The 19,274-nt window shown below is 37.9% G+C and overlaps 1 protein-coding gene across 1 annotated transcript in view; it reads left to right on the top strand.

Moving 5' to 3' along the window:
* Positions 1 to 19,274, top strand: part of CNTN5 (contactin 5) — a 462,010-nt gene that overhangs the window by 165,124 nt on the left and 277,612 nt on the right. Inside the window, exon 7 of the mRNA XM_015571441.1 lies at positions 3,378 to 3,480. Within this exon, the coding sequence (XP_015426927.1) occupies positions 3,378 to 3,480 (103 nt within the window). The remainder of the gene's footprint in view (positions 1 to 3,377; positions 3,481 to 19,274) is intronic.

The following is a 19,274-nucleotide window of genomic DNA, read 5'->3' as shown; positions in this document are numbered from 1 at the left end:
AAGGCTTCTGTTTATTAGGGATCAGGGTAATTCGGGGCCATCTTCCAAGGGTGTGTAATTCCAGAGTAGGGCAATCAACTAAGCCAAAAGGGACAAGTATGAGGAAAAAGATGAAAACACAACTTAGTGTATCTTGAGCATATTTAGCTTCATATAAGGGACTATCAAAAAGTAAATGAGATACATTGACTGAAGAGATAATCTTAGTAATTTGATCTTTGACTATGTATCCTATAGGATTTTCTTACCCGTCATCATCAAACCCTACCCAACAAAAGACATTACAGCCAGGCTGCATATAACTTGAGATATTAAAAATAGAAACTGAAATAAAACAAGTAGTGAAGGCAGGCAATCAATGATTGATGTAGTGTATGTGATATGCCTGGACTGTTATGCTCTGTGATTGATGTACCCCAACGGAATGATATCAAGAAAACGGCTGTGGACTTAAGGTCATAAAACTCCCATTTTTGCTCTGTTTCCACCAACAGCTTTCTTTAGAACCTTGTGCCACTTACCTGACCCCTTGGACTCTTACTTCCCTCATCTTTAAAAGAAAGAGGGTGAATTAAACTGAGAAAAACCTTTAGTCATAACACGATTATCCCATGAAGCATAAAGTAAAATTTAATTCCTGATTGTAATCAATTGTTAGAGAGCAAAACGTACCTAAAGAGCTTTCTCATCTGCCCTGTTAGCACTATCAGAGTAAAATTTAAAAGATCCAGCTATTTCTTACAGTGCAGCCCAAATTAGGTAATATAATCGGAAGCCTTTTATTCAAACCTTTTAACTTTATTTTTAATATCTAGTTTAGATATTAGCAAACCTCTTGGACCCTAAAGTGAGGCTTGACCACCTCTTTGGTCATGTGGAAATCATTGAAGGAACATGAGAAAGCCAACCTGGGTAAAATTACTTCCCAAATACTACCAGGAGTGCCCAACCTTGGAGTCACTTTTAAGGATTAGAGCAATAAAAGAACACCTTTGCAATCACAAATGTCATCTAGAAGAGAAGAGAGAGAATATTAGGGTCTGGCTCCTATTAGCCAAAAAACATCACTAGTATCTTGGGATTTTTCAGAGTTGGATCGAGGTTTTGAAAGGCCTGAAATGTTGTGGCAATTCTGGGACCGACTTTAGTAAAAGGGTTTTTAAAAAGTACTAATATAAAAGTGAATTCTAAAGGGAATTTTTACTTAGGCTAGAAAAAGAAATAAAAACAAATTACTGGAGTTTTGGAAATTCAGGTCTCTTTCTCCTGAGATCTCTTTAGACACTTACAAGAAGCCATTATAAAGAATCATCTTCTAAATCCATCCTGACGTTCACTGCCCTTCTACAGCACTCTACAGCTCTCAGCCACAGCCAGCACTCATACGGACTTATGCAAATAAGGGTGTTCAATTTAACAAGCTTAAGTTTAATAAGTATCGTGTATTATTAATCATCAGCTTAACAGGTGGACAAGGAACAAGAACACCACAGAATCAATTTTGGGAGAGAATGGAGAGCTCAGAAGCTGACATTAAGGACTGCTTCAGGTGGGCAATCAGAGGTAGCCTCTGAACGGGAGGCCTGGGAGTCTTTATCTGAGGGCTTACAAGTAAGAGGGCATTAGGGATAAACTTCTCAATATTGGGTGCACTCAGTCGGATATCACTAAGCAGGCCAAATCCTGATATTCAGGAGAGCCAGGAAAAAAAGAAGACATGAGGAAATAAAAGAACAGAAGTTGGAAAATGTGGGTGAGGGCAGGAGGAGGGTGTAAACAAAATAGAGGAGAAAAACATCACTGAGAGAGAGAGAGAGAGAGAGAGAGAGAGAGAGAGAGAGAGAGAGAGAGAGAAAGAGAAGAGGTGCTTCACCATCTGTTTTGAGCGATGTAAAGCGCTAATCACTCAGTTCACCTGCTGTATACCAGGCTCCTGGCACACAGTGAACACCAGACTAGGAAGAAAGTGAGGGAGTTAGCTCGTTAGAACAGGACATTTCATTAATGGTAATTTTCTCTGTTCCCTCATCTTAGAGTTTAGAAAAATGAGGCACAGAGGTCACTGGCCTGTCAGAGATGATCGTCTGGCATAGCCAAGGTTGGAAGCCCCATCTCTTTGATGAAAATAACACTGATTGTTTCCCCTTTATGATTGCTTTACAAAAATCTAGCAAATGTAATCTCTTGTCCTCAGCAAACTTAAACACTTCTCCATCTAAAGCTGTCCACACATGCAACAACAAAAAAAATAAATAAAGTTGTCCAAGTCTTCTTTCATGGCACATCTCAATCAATAATAAAGAAGTAATAAAGAAATAATTAACTCATGAAGGTTTTCTTTGTTGAAGGTAGCGTTGTCTCCCTTTGCATGTCCAGTGCACCTTGCCTGTATATCTTATAGCATTTGTTTTACTCTGTCCAAGTCTCTTTTTCTCCTCACCTTTCTCATCCAGCCCGCCCTCCCCCCACACACACAGAGGAATTACACACAGTGTTCTACATGCACCCACACATATACATGCAAATATGCCCATAAACACAGACACCCATAAGCACACACACAAGCTCCCCCGTGAAGCATCTGTGCTAAATCAAGACTCTACCATGTAACAATATTTTAGAAAAAACTGATTTTCCTATTTCTGGTGGTTTTCTATATCTCTTTGTTCTTACTGTTCCATTTACTTTCTCTTCTCCCTTTTCCACACTTATACAAATCCTAGCCATTCTCACAATCCCCTCAAATGCACATAAAACTTTAAGGATACCTCATTCACAGCACTCATCACTTTCTATGTTGCATGACACTTACTTTGATATATAGCTCTTTTCCCATACTTGAGTGTACTTTGTATGTGGCTTCTTTCTTTAAGAATATACTTGCTGAGTGCTTGAGAGCACAGTCTATCGGTGATTTATCTTTGTAATGCCCACAATGCCTTGCAAAATGCTTGCATATTATAGATATTCAATAAATATATATTAACTAATAAATAAGTGTTCTCTAATTTGGAAATGATAAAGTTCTGGAACATTTACTCATTTTTTTAAATCAGCAATTATTTACCATAGGAAATGCCTGTAGTTATTTATTTCCTTTGGAATATAATTAGTACCTAAACTACTAATGTTAATTTACACTTAAATAATTAATATTTTTAAAAGTACGGAACATACATGCAATCCAATCCTTAAGGGAAGGCAGACATCATAATGACTGAATTTAAGTGTATTTTTCTTTTTTTAATGCTTCAAAAATTTAGCAGTCATCAGACGTTAACAACCAAACCACAGTGCTGTTCAACGTAATCATCCCCAGGATCGAAAAGAAATTGTGACATTCATTTTATGCTTTAAGACTATGCTTTCTTTTCCAGGTGTGATGGGAGAATACGAGCCGAAAATTGAGGTCCATTTTCCTTTAACTGTTACAGCTGCTAAGGGAACAACTGTTAAGCTGGAGTGCTTTGCCCTTGGCAAGTAAGTCCATATTCTTCCATAATTAGACACCATTGTTTATTAGAATGTGACATATCTTATTTTTTAATCACTTATTTTGCTAGATTTCACTTTCCCAGAGCTCCTTGGTGGGAAGAAGTAACCAATTATAATGATCGTTCTAGTCATTTCTATGAACCTCAATGTATACATTTTTTGCTATTTTAACAGAGAGAACACTTCTTTAATTAAAAAAAAAAGAGCTTTGCATCTCTGCCAATGTGTCTTAAAAATTTCAGTATTTTTTCTTAAATTTTATTCAGCATGATGTAAATGAAAATATAAAAGAATAAGGTGCTATTTGCTCCTCACAGATTTTGATAAGATATAACAAGCCACGAGTATAGAAATCACAAAGACAATAATTACAGTGAGTCAACTGCTTACTTCTGTATCTCCTGAAATAATGATAATGTGATAGCACCAGCTGTCAATATGCACAACATGTAATGATTCCCCAAATCAGAAAGATGATTCATATCACACTTTAATGCCTGCTATACTTAAGGATTCTATTTCGGAGGGTTTAAATCCCGTGATATATAATTACTTGTCAATGATGTTTACAATATGAGTATTGGTTGTAGAGGCAGGAGTGGAATTTTGATTGTATTTGATTAGAGTATTATGATTTATTTTTAGCAGAGTGTTGTTGTTTGCTTTTTTTATGGGTGATAAGCCCTCAGGGTTCTTTCTAACTCTATAATTATAATTTGCATAACTGCATCTCTATCAGAGTTGCTAATCATTTAACTTTACTTGTGGTGAGCTACTCTTACAGCCTGACTACAAAACATGCTATACAAGTGTGCTTAAAGTAGGTTTAGCCTATAATTGAGGAAAATATTACTAAGTATAAGAAATGTAGCTAGGAAAATGACATTTAGGGCCTGAACATAGTAAACACTATGTTTTCTAATATCAAGACAGATTAAAATAACATCTGTGTAATTTACTTAACTCTAAGTAGAAACAGCATCATCATAAACTGAAAACAAAATAAATTGTTATGTGGTCATTCTTTTAAGTAAAAGACGCCTATAAATAGAACTATATTTCAAGAACTAAAAATTCATTAAGGAGGTATTTGGGCAGATATCTGAGGAAGTCTTCTAAACACAAAGATATCATTTAAATGCACATGGTTATATAGCACCTTAAAAGTCGTTTTTTTTCCCCATTTGTCCATGTTGTCATATCAAGTATGCCTGAAAATACCCAGTGTTAGCAGCTTAATTCTCACAAATACAAAAATAATATATTTTGGTTTGATGCCAAAGGTTTAGTATATCCTGCAGTTAAATAATTCTCAAATGCTTAGTATTTGCACTAAAGCCACAAACAAAAGGAGGTCATATTGTAAAACACATTAGAGAACTGGATTTATAGAGAAAAAATAACACAATATGGGAAATTTCCCCAGGCAGGCTTATTTAATAAGCTAGATGTGTTTGCTTTTGGAAGTATTGAAATATGCTTAAATTGATCATTAAATTTCCTTTCATTCTAGGTAGGATTCAAGAATTATTTTATTTTAATACTTTATTTTCTTCAACTTCTCCTTCTTCAACTTTGCTACTCCCTCTCCCCACACCACCCCAGATAAACAAATAAAAAGGAAGGTAACCCTGGCCCCAGGTGGCTCAGTTGGTTATCCATACTCCTAAAGGTTTCAGGTTCAGTTCCCAGTCAGCGCACATACTTAGGTCTGCGGTTTGACCCCAGGTCAGGCCGCATATGGGAGGCAATTGATCAATGTTTCTCTCTCTCTCTCTCTCTCTCTCTCTCTCTCTCTCTCTCTCTCTCTCTTCCTTCCTCTCTCCCTCCCTCCCATCCTCTATCTTTAAAAACCAATAAAAAGCATATGCTTAAGTGAGAATTTTTTAAAAAGGGAGGAGGATAAAGAAGGCACACAGCCTATCAAGGACACTGTTGTTCATTTGATATCCTTTCTGTAAAGTGTCACAATGATGATTTTTAAAAATGTTATGAAGAGCAATAGCTCTACCTAAAGACTAACCTGTGATTCTGATGAAAGTAAACAAGGTCAAAGAAATAACATCCTTACATACGTTAGCTCCTTCACAGCATATGATCATGTGGAGATCATCACTGCATCCCAACATGAACACAGCAATTTCAAATTAATACCTGAGTATCTGCTTGGTCCCCACAGCTCACCTGAGCTGCTTCCCACTTTAACAAGCAGATGATTCTTTGGTGGCCTTTGTCTGTCCAAAAACTTTATTATTTGTCATTAAATACCAATTAGGACTCTGCCACTCAGACTGGTTCCCCCTCCCTTACCCCCCCCCCATCCTTTACACATGGAGTGTTTCAACTTGTGGAGTTTCATAACCAAATCATGGCATAGAGCATACCAAGCTCTCTCCTCCCACGGCTTCTGCACTTGCCGTTCCCTCTTGAACACTCTTCCCTGTCCTTTCCATCCTGTCCATCCTGGCTCCTACTCACTGGCCTCAACTTAAATATCACCTTCTAAAGAGACCATTGATAACTATCTAACTCACACCCATTTTTCTCTAAGTAGTTGTGTTTTTTCTTCATAGCTCTCAATAACAGTTTTACATTATTTACTTTTGTGTTTCCCTACTTTAAACATTTCTTATCTGTGTCAGTCAGGTATTCGGCTGGAAACTCGACCCAACTCCGATGGTTCAAAAGATTTTAGTAAAGGCATATGTGAAAGAGCTGTCAGGGAGCAGGACTAAGAGGACCAAGGAAAGTAAATGAGACATTAGTAGGCGAGCGATAGCAGCAAGTCATTCTCACCCAGAATGAGCAAGGGGAAGAGGACAGTGCCATCAGATCCAGGGACAGCAGAGATATGGAGGGGGCCCAGGGCCACTGACAAGAAGGAGCTGCAAACACTACAGTCATGAAGAGATCACAGCCCAGGAAAGGGTCAGGAAATTCATATCCTGTCTTCTTTTCCACATGCCTTCTGATCTCTGATGGCTCTCATGGCTGAAGGCACTCAGAACCAGATTGGAAGCCAAGAGGATGCAGTTGGCAGTACACATATGGTGGAGAGTGTGAGAGAATGAACTCAGAAATACCCTAGCTACCTAACCCATCTGAGATATCAACAGCTGATACATAATAAGTAATAGATTCTCTATGCATTTTGACTAACTCCTATTCTCCCAAACAAATGTGCACTGCTCTCCTCTGCACATCTCTATCTCTTGCCCTCTTATTGTTTCCTATTTATGTCTAAATTTACACTGACATTCTTACCTGTGCCTTTTCCTGACTAGTCTCACCTCACTCTAACAGTATCTCTCTTTTTTAGACCTACATTAACTCCTTCTCTTTTGATTTTCTTCTCAAAGCTTATTATCAAGTTCTAGTCATACTTAATATTTAACAAATAAAAAAAAACACAATAAAAAACACACTTCTCTTTATCTATTGGCCCTTAGGAAGGGTTTGTTTGTTTGCTTTGAGAGGTAGTATAAGGTTAAAAATTAATTCTTCATATTTAAATACTAGGATGAAGGACAGAGTGAAAAACATATATCACAGAGAGTGATATTTAATGCAATAATGGCTTCAAGGACAGATAGGAGGAGACCATAAGCACAAATTCTTGCTGTCTCCACCTTTGCCTCCTACAAGCCTTATGGGGGGAAATTCAGCTTTCCTACTAGAAATCACCGTTTTTAATCATGTCATTTATCGAGTCAAACGCCTTCCTAGGTACACCTCTTCTCTCAAGGAAAAATCATTCGTTCATTTATGCAAAGAAGTCAAAAAGCAAGAGGTGGGCTTTGTATAGACCATCCTGTGAATGCATATGAGCTAAAGCACCTTTAAAAGAACCTACCACTTAACTGTGTCTGGAGGTTTTGAAAACCAACTATGTGGCAGGCAATATACTAGCTTCCCTGGATTTCATAGTCCCTGTTCTCAAAGAGATGCCATGTTATCTTCATACATTTTCTGGGTGTAGCACCTCCATCTGGAGTCCAGTCTTAGGGCCCTAGTAAATATTTCCATCTAATCGCTCTCTCTATATATTGGAGGCAATTGAAAGTTGGTCTTGGTCATCACATTAGCAGCAGCACACACCCTGATCAAGATGTCCTCCACAGTCAACTTTTATTTCTAGAGAAATTTACTGCCCATCTTTTTCGCTCCAACTATAAATTGGAGACTAAATGACAATAATGGCAGATTTTCTTCCTCTTGAATTTCCCTGACCCAGACCAATCAGAAATGTTTTTGTATTGCTAGAGTCACACTTTCAAGCTGTCAGAATACTGTTCTGCTGCTCACATTTTTACTCCTCTAGAGAAATACATTTACTTCTAGGAGATCTGTCCCTAAAAGTTCTAATAATTTAGAGAATGTAAATTGATGCAGCCATAGTTGCACACATAATATAAAATCATAACGTGGATACATTTTCTGTATTCTTCAAGGAAAATAGCAGAAGCCAAATGATTTTAGGTCACTGAATTTTACTGTCTCTTAATATCACACAGGTTCACCAACCTGCCTAATCAGAAGTTAGGTAAAAAGTCAACAGGAAAGTTACATGTTACAAGATGTCTTCTAAAGAAGCCTCTACTTAAATCTCAATTTAGCAAAAATCAAATGGTTTCTCTATAGGTTGCTGCAGCAGAATACGACAAAAATATACTATAATTACACTCCTTGTCATGTATCCGCAAACAGAATTACCAAGTATGGAGCACAGAGTGTATGCATGACGCGCCTGTGACATGTTATGTTTGGTATTAGTCAACTCTGCAAAGGTATAATTTTTTCAGCAAAATGGGAAGTGCTTAAAAAGGGTCCACAGGGAAAGAAAGGTGTGTAAAGGCTTGAGAAATACAGCAAAGTATTAAAAAAAAAAAGGAGGGGGATTAATTACTTTGGAAAGAAAAGGCTGTTTTAGACATATGGCGGGTTATTACCAAGAGATTGCTCACAAGCTGTTCTCCAGTTTCAACAAGATGCAAAAGGGTGAAATTCCAACAGGATGGCATTAAACTAGAAGGATTAGATTAGGTACAATGTAGAAGTTCTTGATGAAAAAAAGTGATTGCAGGAAAAATGGGTCGTCAGCAGAGGCACTGGGAGCTCTTCCCCACACTGCCATACGAATATAACAACATCAATTTGTCTCCTAATAATTCAGATGTACCGTTTCCTGAAAGGAGAGAAATGGTCTGAGTCAGGGATGGAAATGAAAATTAAAAAATTCTTTTTTTGCTGACCGCTCGCTCATCTACCCACTCAGGCTGTGAATGAAGGCTAGAGTCAGGCCGACTTAATTAGCTGCCTTTTGCCAACGGCATCATTACATAACATTTAAAAATGGTTGGTGGCCTATGCAGGGATTGGAGCCTTCAGCCCAGAGCTGTCAGTTAGGGAAGAGGAGATGTCTTTGATATTTCCCAGGTCTACTTTTAAACACTGGACACAGTGCTCCTGAAAGGAAATGAGAGAAAAGAGGCCAAAAAACAAAGCAAATGTGGAATCCCTTAAGGGCGTTATACATATTTCAGTTTAATGGCTCTCTCTATATTGCAGGTAATTGAAAGTTGGAGATATTTTCAACTGGTTGTGCCAAGTTTTCAAGCCTCGTCTCTATAAGCATGAATTAGGTGGAGAGAGTAAAATGACAACTTTCACGTGTGGAGAGTTAGTGACTGCAGGAAGAGCTACCATCCCTAGGGCTGAGATGAAAAGTAGAAGAGTTGTCATTATTAAGAATTAGAAACTCAGTGGTACCCCTCTTGGGACCCAGACAGCTGGGTTTCAGAGGTGAGACAAAATGAAGCTGGCCCTACAAATGTTGGAAAGGCAAACTAGATTCCTTTGCTGCTTCAGGAAGGACTTGTTGCTAAAGTGCAATGAACACGAATCTCCAGCAACAAGAAGCAGGCAGGAAGCAGTGTGTCCTTTCCTCTAGCCTTGCGGTCTCCCTCTAGCGCTCCCTCTTGACAGATCCGTAAATAACGTTTCATTCAACATCATTGTGTTACAATGTTCATGAGAAAAAAAACAAAACACTACAGTACGGGGGTCCTCAAACTACGGCCCGCGGGCCACATGCAAATACAAATATTGTATTTGTTCCCGTTTTGTTTTTTTACTTCAAAATAAGATATGTGCAATGTGCATAGGAATTTGTTCATAGTTTTTTTTTAAACTATAGTCCGGCCCTCCAATGGTCTGAGGGACAGTGAACTGGCCCCCTGTTTAAAAAGTTTGAGGACCTCTGCCAGTATTTCCAGTTTAAGCCACTGTCTGTACGGAGTTTGGACGTTCCTCCCATGCTTGTGTGGGTTTTCCCAGGGACTCATGTTTCCTCCCGCACCCGGAGATGTGCTCCTGAGGTGAATTCGGGGTCTCCATTGTCCCAGTCTGAGTGTGTGGGGGGTGGGGAGGTGTGAGTAGCCCTGCGATGGAAGGGCGTCCTGCCCGGCGTGGGTTCCCGCCTTGTGGCCAGAGCTGCTGGGATGGGCTCCCGCCAGCCACCTGCAGCCCTAAACTGGAATAAGTGGGTTGGAAAATAATTATCTTACTTGTTTTTATTAATCTCTCTTAAATGTATGTATAGCTCACATTTACTTCAATGTTGGGTAGTAGAAGTGTTTGTGCTCTTTATTTTGAAGTGCGGTGATATTTTTGTGACCAGAAGTATGTGGTAGGAACGTAACTCTTACTGATATCAATTAGCCTGGGGTAAAATGGATTTCGTTGTAGTCGTTTCGCTTAAAGTTGCCATGTCCAAGAACTTATTCACAATGTTAAGTGAGGACTTACTGTATCCTGCCCTCATAATCCTATTCAGTCTTCAAGTTTTAGGTCAAATGCCACCCTTCTGTTCAGTCATCCCTGCATTACTTAAGATCCAATCTCTTACTTTTAGAACTGATGACAATCCACCTATATTTTACTGTTTAGCCGGTCCCCGTGGGCTATTGTGCATATCTGTCTTCATTATCCTTTGTAATAAAAGCTAATATGCAAATTGCCCCCTTGACTGGGAGTTCGACTAGGGGGCGGGGCCAGCCAACTGCCCCCGGCCCCTCCCCACGGCTGGCCCCGCCTTCAATTGGCTCTGATGGGGGCGGGCTGGCCAGACCCCCCCCCATGCACGGCCTCTAGTTGTGATATATTTTTGCATCCCTAGATTATCTTTATGTGCAGCAGATGCTAACTATATTTACGAAATTGAATTCAAGCCTGAGAAATGTGGCCGGTCTTTGTAACAGGAGGTATGTTACTGCCTTGGTTTTGTCAGACAGAAGTTGTTAGATGCCTTTCACATGTCTTGGCCCTGAAATTCTTATCACATTACATTAGCTACAGATTTCTGGCAGGTGTCATTTCATCATGTGACCTTTCGAAGACCCCCAGAAAGATTACTAGATATGTCACATAGCCACCAACAACAAAGAAGTGAAATCTGGTCACTGATGCTTAAATGACCCCATGCACAAGGGCAAACTTGGGATTATTCTGAATTTTTTAAAAAGCTATAAACTTTGAAGCAACATCGGTTTATCTACTACAACAATCCAGCAAGCCAATAGTGTTACAGGCAAAAAATTTTTTTCTTTACATGTGCCTTATCTTGCTTTTGCAGCCATTTACACACAATCAGATCAGCTATGCTCAAAAGGCCTTGAACTAGTTACTGTAATAATTATGTGAATGACCTTTCCAGACTCATCTGAAACCTGGTGGTGAGGTGGGAGGGAAGAACTCATTCAATTTCCTGCCCTTTCCGTTTCTTCTTATCTCTGTTTCAGATAGCTTTTACGAACCATCTTTTGTTGCCCTCCATCAAATGCCTATTAGGGAACCCAGACATTAAGTCATTTTTTTCTTTCTTTTTTTTATATGTTTACTGCAAGTAAGAAAGTACCAGTTGTCAATTCATAAAGTCGTTTTTTTTTTATTTTTTGCTGTAGTTTATGTTTTCTTTTCCTCAGTCCTCAGCCAAGCTGTCTCAAATGGCTGCTCATGTGTCCCACTGTAACTGTGAGAATGACAAATATTCCTCGGAGATTTCCCACAGTCTGCAACTGGCAAACATTCCTGAAAGAACCTGCTCTTTAGTTACAGATTGATGATTTATTAATACCACTGTAAACTGCCGGGCACTAAGGGCTGTAGGAATTAAAAATAGAGTCGTGTGATATTTGTCAGTCAAACCAAAATCAAATTACTTACGTGTTAGATTGATAGAAGATATGGGGATAGGAGTTAGTCACTGGGTCTAGGAATCAATAAATGTTTAGTATCACAGGAAAGCAGTATATCACAGAGTTGAGAAAATTACCCTTGTGAGCTGTTGGTTGCTTCGGTATTTTTGAAACCAAAGATACATCCTCATTTTAGGTGGTACCCAAAGGAGATGAGTGCTGAAGGAACCTTAGCGTTCACATAACCCCAAATCAATTTGCAGATGGGGAGCTGAGACCCTGCAGCGAAGGGCTAGACATGTGGTCTCGCTGGTCGGGCTAATGATTCGATGCTTCTTCATTTGATGTTCTTAATATTTTCAACATTCTTCTATAGTGCGAACTATAAAAGGGAGTGTTTTATTTACTTATTTGCTTTTGCATTCAGAGGTGTTGTCTAGTTCTAGAGAAACAGAACCAGTAATTCACATTAATTGCTGACATCTGAAGTCACAGTTAACTGACATCATATGTCTAACTTGCCCAGGGCTGTCTTAGGACCCTTTAATGTGCCTCATCAGGAAAACCACATTCATGAAAAAGGCCTCACAGCTAGCAACCTGTAGAAGCAGAACCAGGTCTCCTGATTCTAAAATGAACGTGCTTCTCACCTTATCATACCACTTTTCAGTTGCTAAGAGTAATTTCCACTTTATCAAAGCAATGATTTTGGATGCACTTGAGCATCTCAATGATTGAAAATTAAGAATGTTAATATGTAAGGAAAGCGATTGAGGGCATAAAGCAAAAGATTAAAATGACTGAGATTTTTACTTGGATCAGTTTAGACTCATCCAAAAGCTTTGTTTTAGGTGAATATCCCTGGAGTTTTCATAGAATAACCTCTTCCATTGGGTTTTAAAAAATATATTTTATTGATTTTTTTACAGAGAGGAAGGGAGAGAGATAGAGAGCTAGAAACATCGATGAGAGAGAAACATTGACCAGCTTCCTCCTGCACATTCCCCACTGGGGATGTGCCCACAACCAAGGTACATGCCCTTGACCGGAATCGAACCTGGGACCTTTCAGTCCACAGGCCGATGCTCTATCGACTGAGCCAAACTGGATAGGGCTTCCATTGGGTTTTGATTGTGGATCAGAAACTGACTGGCTGCTAACATTCTTAAAGAGGATATAAGGAAGCAATATATCTATCAGGAGTTTCTTATATATCACACACACACACACACACACACACACACACACACACACACATCACCACATACATAACCTTGCTACTTGAGTGAGCCTTTGGTGGAGCAAAAGTAGAAGAAATTTTAACCAAAAAAATTGTCAAATATTTCAGTATACTTAAAGCTGAACTTCTGTCTAGGACTGGATGATTTCCATGTTTCACTCAAATTCTAACTACATCTCTGACATGGTTTCTCAATGGATTACAAACAAGAATAAATTTAGGCAAATTATTTATCCTTCTGACTTTAGTGTCCTTATTTTGAGCACTTCCAGTCCTGCGTTTCTATGTTTTATGTAATCAATCACTCACAAATTCCCCCTGATTTTTCTACTAAAGGTTTAAATTTTGTGCAAGTGGCTGTCTCTTCTAAAGGTGATTGAATAAAAAATTTTACAGCTTTTAAAATTTATTTATGTAACAGCAAAGGTGTTGGAGCCTGGTTATTTGAGGTCTCATTCTGGCTAATCTGCTTAATGGCAACACTTAATTTTTAAAGCTATGACAGTACACAGACTGATGAAAGTGGTATGTGTCTCACTGATTCATTGTACTATGAAATACCATATGTTTACTCTTGTTATAGTGGTATCGTTTGAGGTAGGGCAGCGTCAGCTCTTGTCCACTAAAGATGTGTTTAGAATGTTAAGATGTTTTCAGATACAATTCTTAGAATAAGTTAACACTAAGTTGGAAATTAGTGTATTTTAAAATGTTGTACATTTCATTTCAATAACTACATTTGAATGCCATGATCATGTATGAATTACTAATATATGTCTCCCTTGACACTTCATTCTTCCGAACTTCAATAGCCAAGTATATCACCTCAAATCTTGGGCATGCCATTGACCTCCCTCTATCCTTCTGTCCCATTCTGTCAGTCATTTGAAAATGCCTCAAGTCCCCATCTCTCTATTCTATCTGCCACAAGAATAGTTAAAGCATATTACTATTTAACTAGTTTCTCTCTCATTTTTTTCTGCAAATAAGACTAGAGATATCCTTTTAAAAAACCACCCCACTAATGTCCCACCAGCTTGGGGAATTTCTCAAGTGCCCCTTTCTATCAGACTCTGCTCCATGCATTTTATTGGTTCCGTTTTCCACAGTCATTCCTGGTTTTCCTACCACTCCCTGTCCCCTTCAGCCGAATACTTCCTTTGGACTTTTAATTTGGCCATTGATTCCAGCTTCACCCCTTAATTTTATCTACTTGAAATTCTTCAAACCCTTGTTCCACAGATGAGGGTCCAGGCTGGTTCCTAGAACTTCAACTCAAATACAACTCCCACACCCACCCTCATATACATAATACATTTTTACTGTCACTGGAGGTGACCACTGAGGCATTCACGCAAAGTATTAACTCTTAAATTATCTTTCACTCTTTCTTCCTTTTCATTTCCATCTGTTTAATCACCATAAATGTCTCTGAAATTTATTCCCTCTTAGTTGGTGCAAAGTGAACTTTTTATTGATTGATTAAATCATTCATCAACATAGCAGGCTAGTATATATGCTCAGGGGAAGCAGGTACAAACTAACATACTAAAGAATTCTGTGCCTGAGGCCACATGTGCATAAATTGCAAAGGCTGCACCTTGGAGGATGGCTTCACCTTGATAGTGTCTGTTTCTGTGTGTCCAGGTTTCAGAATCACAGTTTTTACAGTCGGTGTATGTACTCTAGCATGAATGAATTGCCCCACCAAAGTCACTGTGATGGATCAGTTTTTCTTTTATTAATTATACGTTTAGGTTGGTGGTTTCCTTTGGGTTTTTAGGGAGGGACTTTAACCTCAGGAGTCACATATTTAGAAATCATATATTCTGTGGTCTGGTGTCAGAAATATTTCTATGAACAATTAATACCATCAGTTATACTGTAAGTCTTATTCTTTCCAATTCAGGAGTTATTCTGAAAATCAGTGGATGACTCATATGTATACGTATTTAAGCTTTTTTCCCAAAATATTTGATACAGAGCGAACGTTCCCTTATATCTCTGATGACTATGATACCCAGGGCCCAGAAAACCACATGCAAAGTTTATTTGTTCACTCTGATGTTCTTATCAAATGAGCACCAAGAGTCATAATTTCAGATTGGTCTTTGGAAACAGGCGCCGTTGAGGTGAGGTGGGGAAAGGATGAAATCACAGGGACAGAGCTGTTAATTCAATTGTGTTTTTCAGAACCACCTCCTCTGCCTCTATCTTGCTAGAAACATTTGCTAGCTTTTACTTATCCCTGCGATAATATTTACTATAAACAATTACTGTGACGTTAAAACATTGCAACTTCATATTCTTCGCTTCTATGTTTTAAATCGTATAGAAGATTCAAATCTGCAATTAAATAAAATGCATATGTATTTTTAAATATGCAATTAAATAAAATGTATCTGCATACACAATGTATACCAAAACAAAAATGGTTTTAAGTTGTCTTATAGCTCATGCACTGCTGCCTTAGATAATTCATATTGTAATTATTCCTTTTATCTAAGCATTTTCTATTTTCTATGACAGTGAAGTAGCAGGTTTCATTCATTTTTATTTGATATTTTTGTATTCATTGTCCCTGGCTGTGTGCTTGATTTTTAATGGTAGAGTCACATGTACATGGTAGGATTTGCTGCAATTAAATTTAATGTATTCCCTATATAAGTGAAATGCGTGTGCATGTACATATATGTATGTGAATTAATGGTTAATTCTCCCCTCTCCCCCGAAAGAATATCTCAAGAGAGAAAATGTTAAAATATAAACTAAACATCTGCCACCCTGGGTTTTTTTGTTGTTGTTCTTTTTTTTTATTGCAATGTAATAAAACAGCACCTGTCTGCTGTTCCTGTCAGTGTTTTTGTTGGTAGCTATGTGATGCAGAATAGTTTCCATGTCAGATCTTGATGATAATATTTTTAGTTTGAAAAATAATTTTAGCCGATAGCCCACAGATACAAAAATAATATTAAGTGGGGACATGTGTCAGCAGCTGCTTTATATCACAAAAGGCAAATGATACGTTCTTTTGGTCATTTCTGTTTCCTACTTTTCTTTTCTTTGGGGATCAAATCAATCTGGTCACAACTTTTAGAATGTCTCATTTATGGCCATTTTCTGTAAGGAAGGTGCATTATGAAATCAGGTCACTTGTTTTATACATCCCTACAGAGAAATGTAGGCTTCTGGGCATTTCTGAAACAAACCGCACATCAGTGTTTTCCACACAGACGCATAGGGCGAGAACAACTTCCTGTCCCCACTTTGATGTAATCCCATTCCTTTGAGAAAAAGCATAGATATGATACTCCCAAAGCACACATTTTTTAAACATTAAAATCTATGAAATCCAGGTATATATTACAATGATGGTGTGTCGTTGTTACATCAGCAATGTATTCTTTCTTATTGATCTTTACAATCTTGTGTGCCTTACAGTCAGAGGTATTTTGGATGTGATGATTGAGAGTAATTAAGGATAAAGTGGCGTGGGTGCTAAACCCTAATTTAGTGAGCAAGTCGATCAGAACCTGAGTGATGACAAGTTCTTCCTTCACTTATTGGCAGTTTAATTTTTAAAATTTGAGTTAATAAATAGTTATCTCCTCTCTGGCATTGAAAAAGTATTAGGAAAATGGTTGCTAACTACATATTTTTGTCTTACTGATCGGTAGTTTCATTTATCAGTTGTATCCATCAGATGAGTTACCCTCTTTGAATCTCATTTTCAAAATTGGTAAAGTAGACTTAACAATACCTATCTTATAAAATTACTCTTAGATTTAACTAAGGTTCAATATGTAAAGGGATGTCAATTACACGTTAATTCCCTCTTTCACCCTCCTTCTCTGGAATATTTGTGACTCACCGTTTATTTTATGAAACACTTGCCCTTGTTGTAATGTTGTGCTTTTTCTGAAATACCCTCCAAGACACAGCTCATTTCCCAAAACAGGGATGCTAGCCTTATGCAAACTTCACTCTCTCTGCTATCGCTCAGCTTGTCATGGTTTCAACTGAAAATGGATCATAGGAAATTCACTCTCTGGCTTTTTGCTAAAAATGCGTATTGCTAAGTGCCTGAGTAGTGCAAAGAAACTCTGAAGTCATAAAAAAATTTAAATGTATTTTAAATACTAGGAATTTTTTGTCAGTTTTATCTTTCCCAAACATTCTTTCAGGTCAAAACCTTTCTTTTTGTCCCCATGAGCTGATTTCACATATTAAGCCAAAGTGACATTTTACTCTGGCTGCTGTTAATATTTGAAATATTTGATATGATTGTTTTGCAATCAAATTTGATATAGCAATATTAGAGAATGCCAAGAGGGCACTGCATTTGCAAAATGTAAATTCTAAGAGTCTGCTTAAGAAAAATCCATATATGTGAAATAGATAAATACTGCTCCATCATTAGTTATAATTATTTAATAACTATTCCTATAAGGTCCATATGACCTGGGTGTAAAAAACAACAAAGGCCAAACAAAATGCTTGAGCCATACTCTGGTTTTATTTATCATATTGGTTAGAAATGCAGTGGAATGTAGATATCAATGCAAGACAAGAAAAGCAAATTCAAACCTCTGAAAGATAAATCTGAACCTCTGTTTCCCCATAATTGAAATAGACTGTGGTGTTATCTACCCTTATATAAAATGATTAATGAGCTATTTGTGCCTCTTGGTTTTTTTATGGGCTTTTATTTTACTTAAAAATGTTCTAATAAATAATGGAAATTTTTAATGTGTAAAGATTGTGAATAAATCTTAGCAGCCCTTTCACTCTATCTTTACAACAAAATAATGGCCAATATTGTCTGCTAGTAAGTTGTGCAATATTTGCTTTTGTCCTTTATTAAAAAAATAGAGCTTTAAGCCTTATTCTGTGCGTTACTCGAATGGATATTTATTTAAAACACCAGAGGCCTGGTACACGAAATTTGTGCACAGGTAGGGTCCCTATGCCTGGCTGGTGATCAGGGCTGATCGGGGCCTTCCAGCTGCCTGCCAGGGCCTTCCTTCTGGCAGCTGGCCAGGGTCTTCCTTCATTCTGTGACGCCCCCTGGTGGTCAGCACACGTCACAGTGATCGGTTGAACTCCCGGTCTCCCGCTCGAACTCCTGATGGGACAGTTTGCATATTAGCCTTTTATATAGAGAGAGTGTATTCCATAAATACAGTCTGAATCACTGCAAACCATAACAAACTGCTCTGTGCTTACCCTGAACTATAGAGTGCTATGCTTTAAACTCACAGTAGAGGTGTAGGTACAGAGAAATAGAATTCATTTGTACCAATATAATCAAATAGTCATATTTCATGGGCTTTTGCACCATCCACCTAATGGTAAAGAATGTGGCTATAGTAGAGAATAGAATTTACTATCCTAAAAGTGGGTAAAAGCCATAGCCTTCTCATTAGCATGGTATATCACTAGCTTGGTGTCTTAACCACCTGAGAGATTAAGCTATGCCATAGATTTACATAATCTACTGTATACAAATTCTACAAGTAGGCCATAGATCCTGTATGCCTCATTATTTGTCCACTTCTCTCCATCTCTTCATGATAAATATCCTAAAGAGCCACAGAGATAATATACATGAATATGTATATTTAACATAATAAGAATAACAGCATCAGAGTTACCTTTCTTTTCTTTCTAGTTATAGAATTACTAAATTTCTTTTCCTGTTTACTTACCAGTAAGACAGAGAAAATAAAACATACTTCTCAGGCTTCTGTGAAAATTAAATGATATGCCAAATAAAAATCTGATAACAAAGTAAAAAGCCAATTAATAATAGCTATATAGTTTTATAGACCAAGGATTATAGATGAATCAAGATCCAGGAAAATTACAGTTCCTAAACACAATCTTTTCGCAAATTAACTCCTAGATAGAAATTAAATAACTGCCAAGAGTCTCCCATAAAATCGCCAAGCTGGGTCTAGAATCCCCATCTCAGTACCATTCGCCTGTCATACTTTCCATAGAACATCATCAGCTTTGCACAAAACTCTGATGACTGCTAGCACCTGTGTTAATGTGTTTTTAACTGATTTATGAAAAGGTACACAGGAGAGCAGAGATTTTACTTTTCTTCTTTTTAGCTGACAGAATTCATAGGGTCCAACATGAGCATATAAACTACAGTCATATACTCCTTAATGACTGGGATATGTTCTGAGAAATGTGTCATTTCTCAATTGATCATTGTGTGAACATCATACAGTGTGCTTACACAGACTTTGATGATATAGCCTACTATACACCTGGGCCATATCTATAGTCTATTGCTTGTAGGCTGCAAGTCTGTACACCCTGTACAAGTCTCT

This window comes from Myotis davidii, unplaced genomic scaffold, assembly GCF_000327345.1.
Source record: "Myotis davidii unplaced genomic scaffold, ASM32734v1 scaffold8, whole genome shotgun sequence".
Taxonomy (NCBI): Eukaryota; Metazoa; Chordata; class Mammalia; order Chiroptera; family Vespertilionidae; genus Myotis; species Myotis davidii.
The sequence above is the reverse complement of the archived record's forward strand: the minus strand, read 5'-3'. Positions and strand labels throughout refer to the sequence as shown.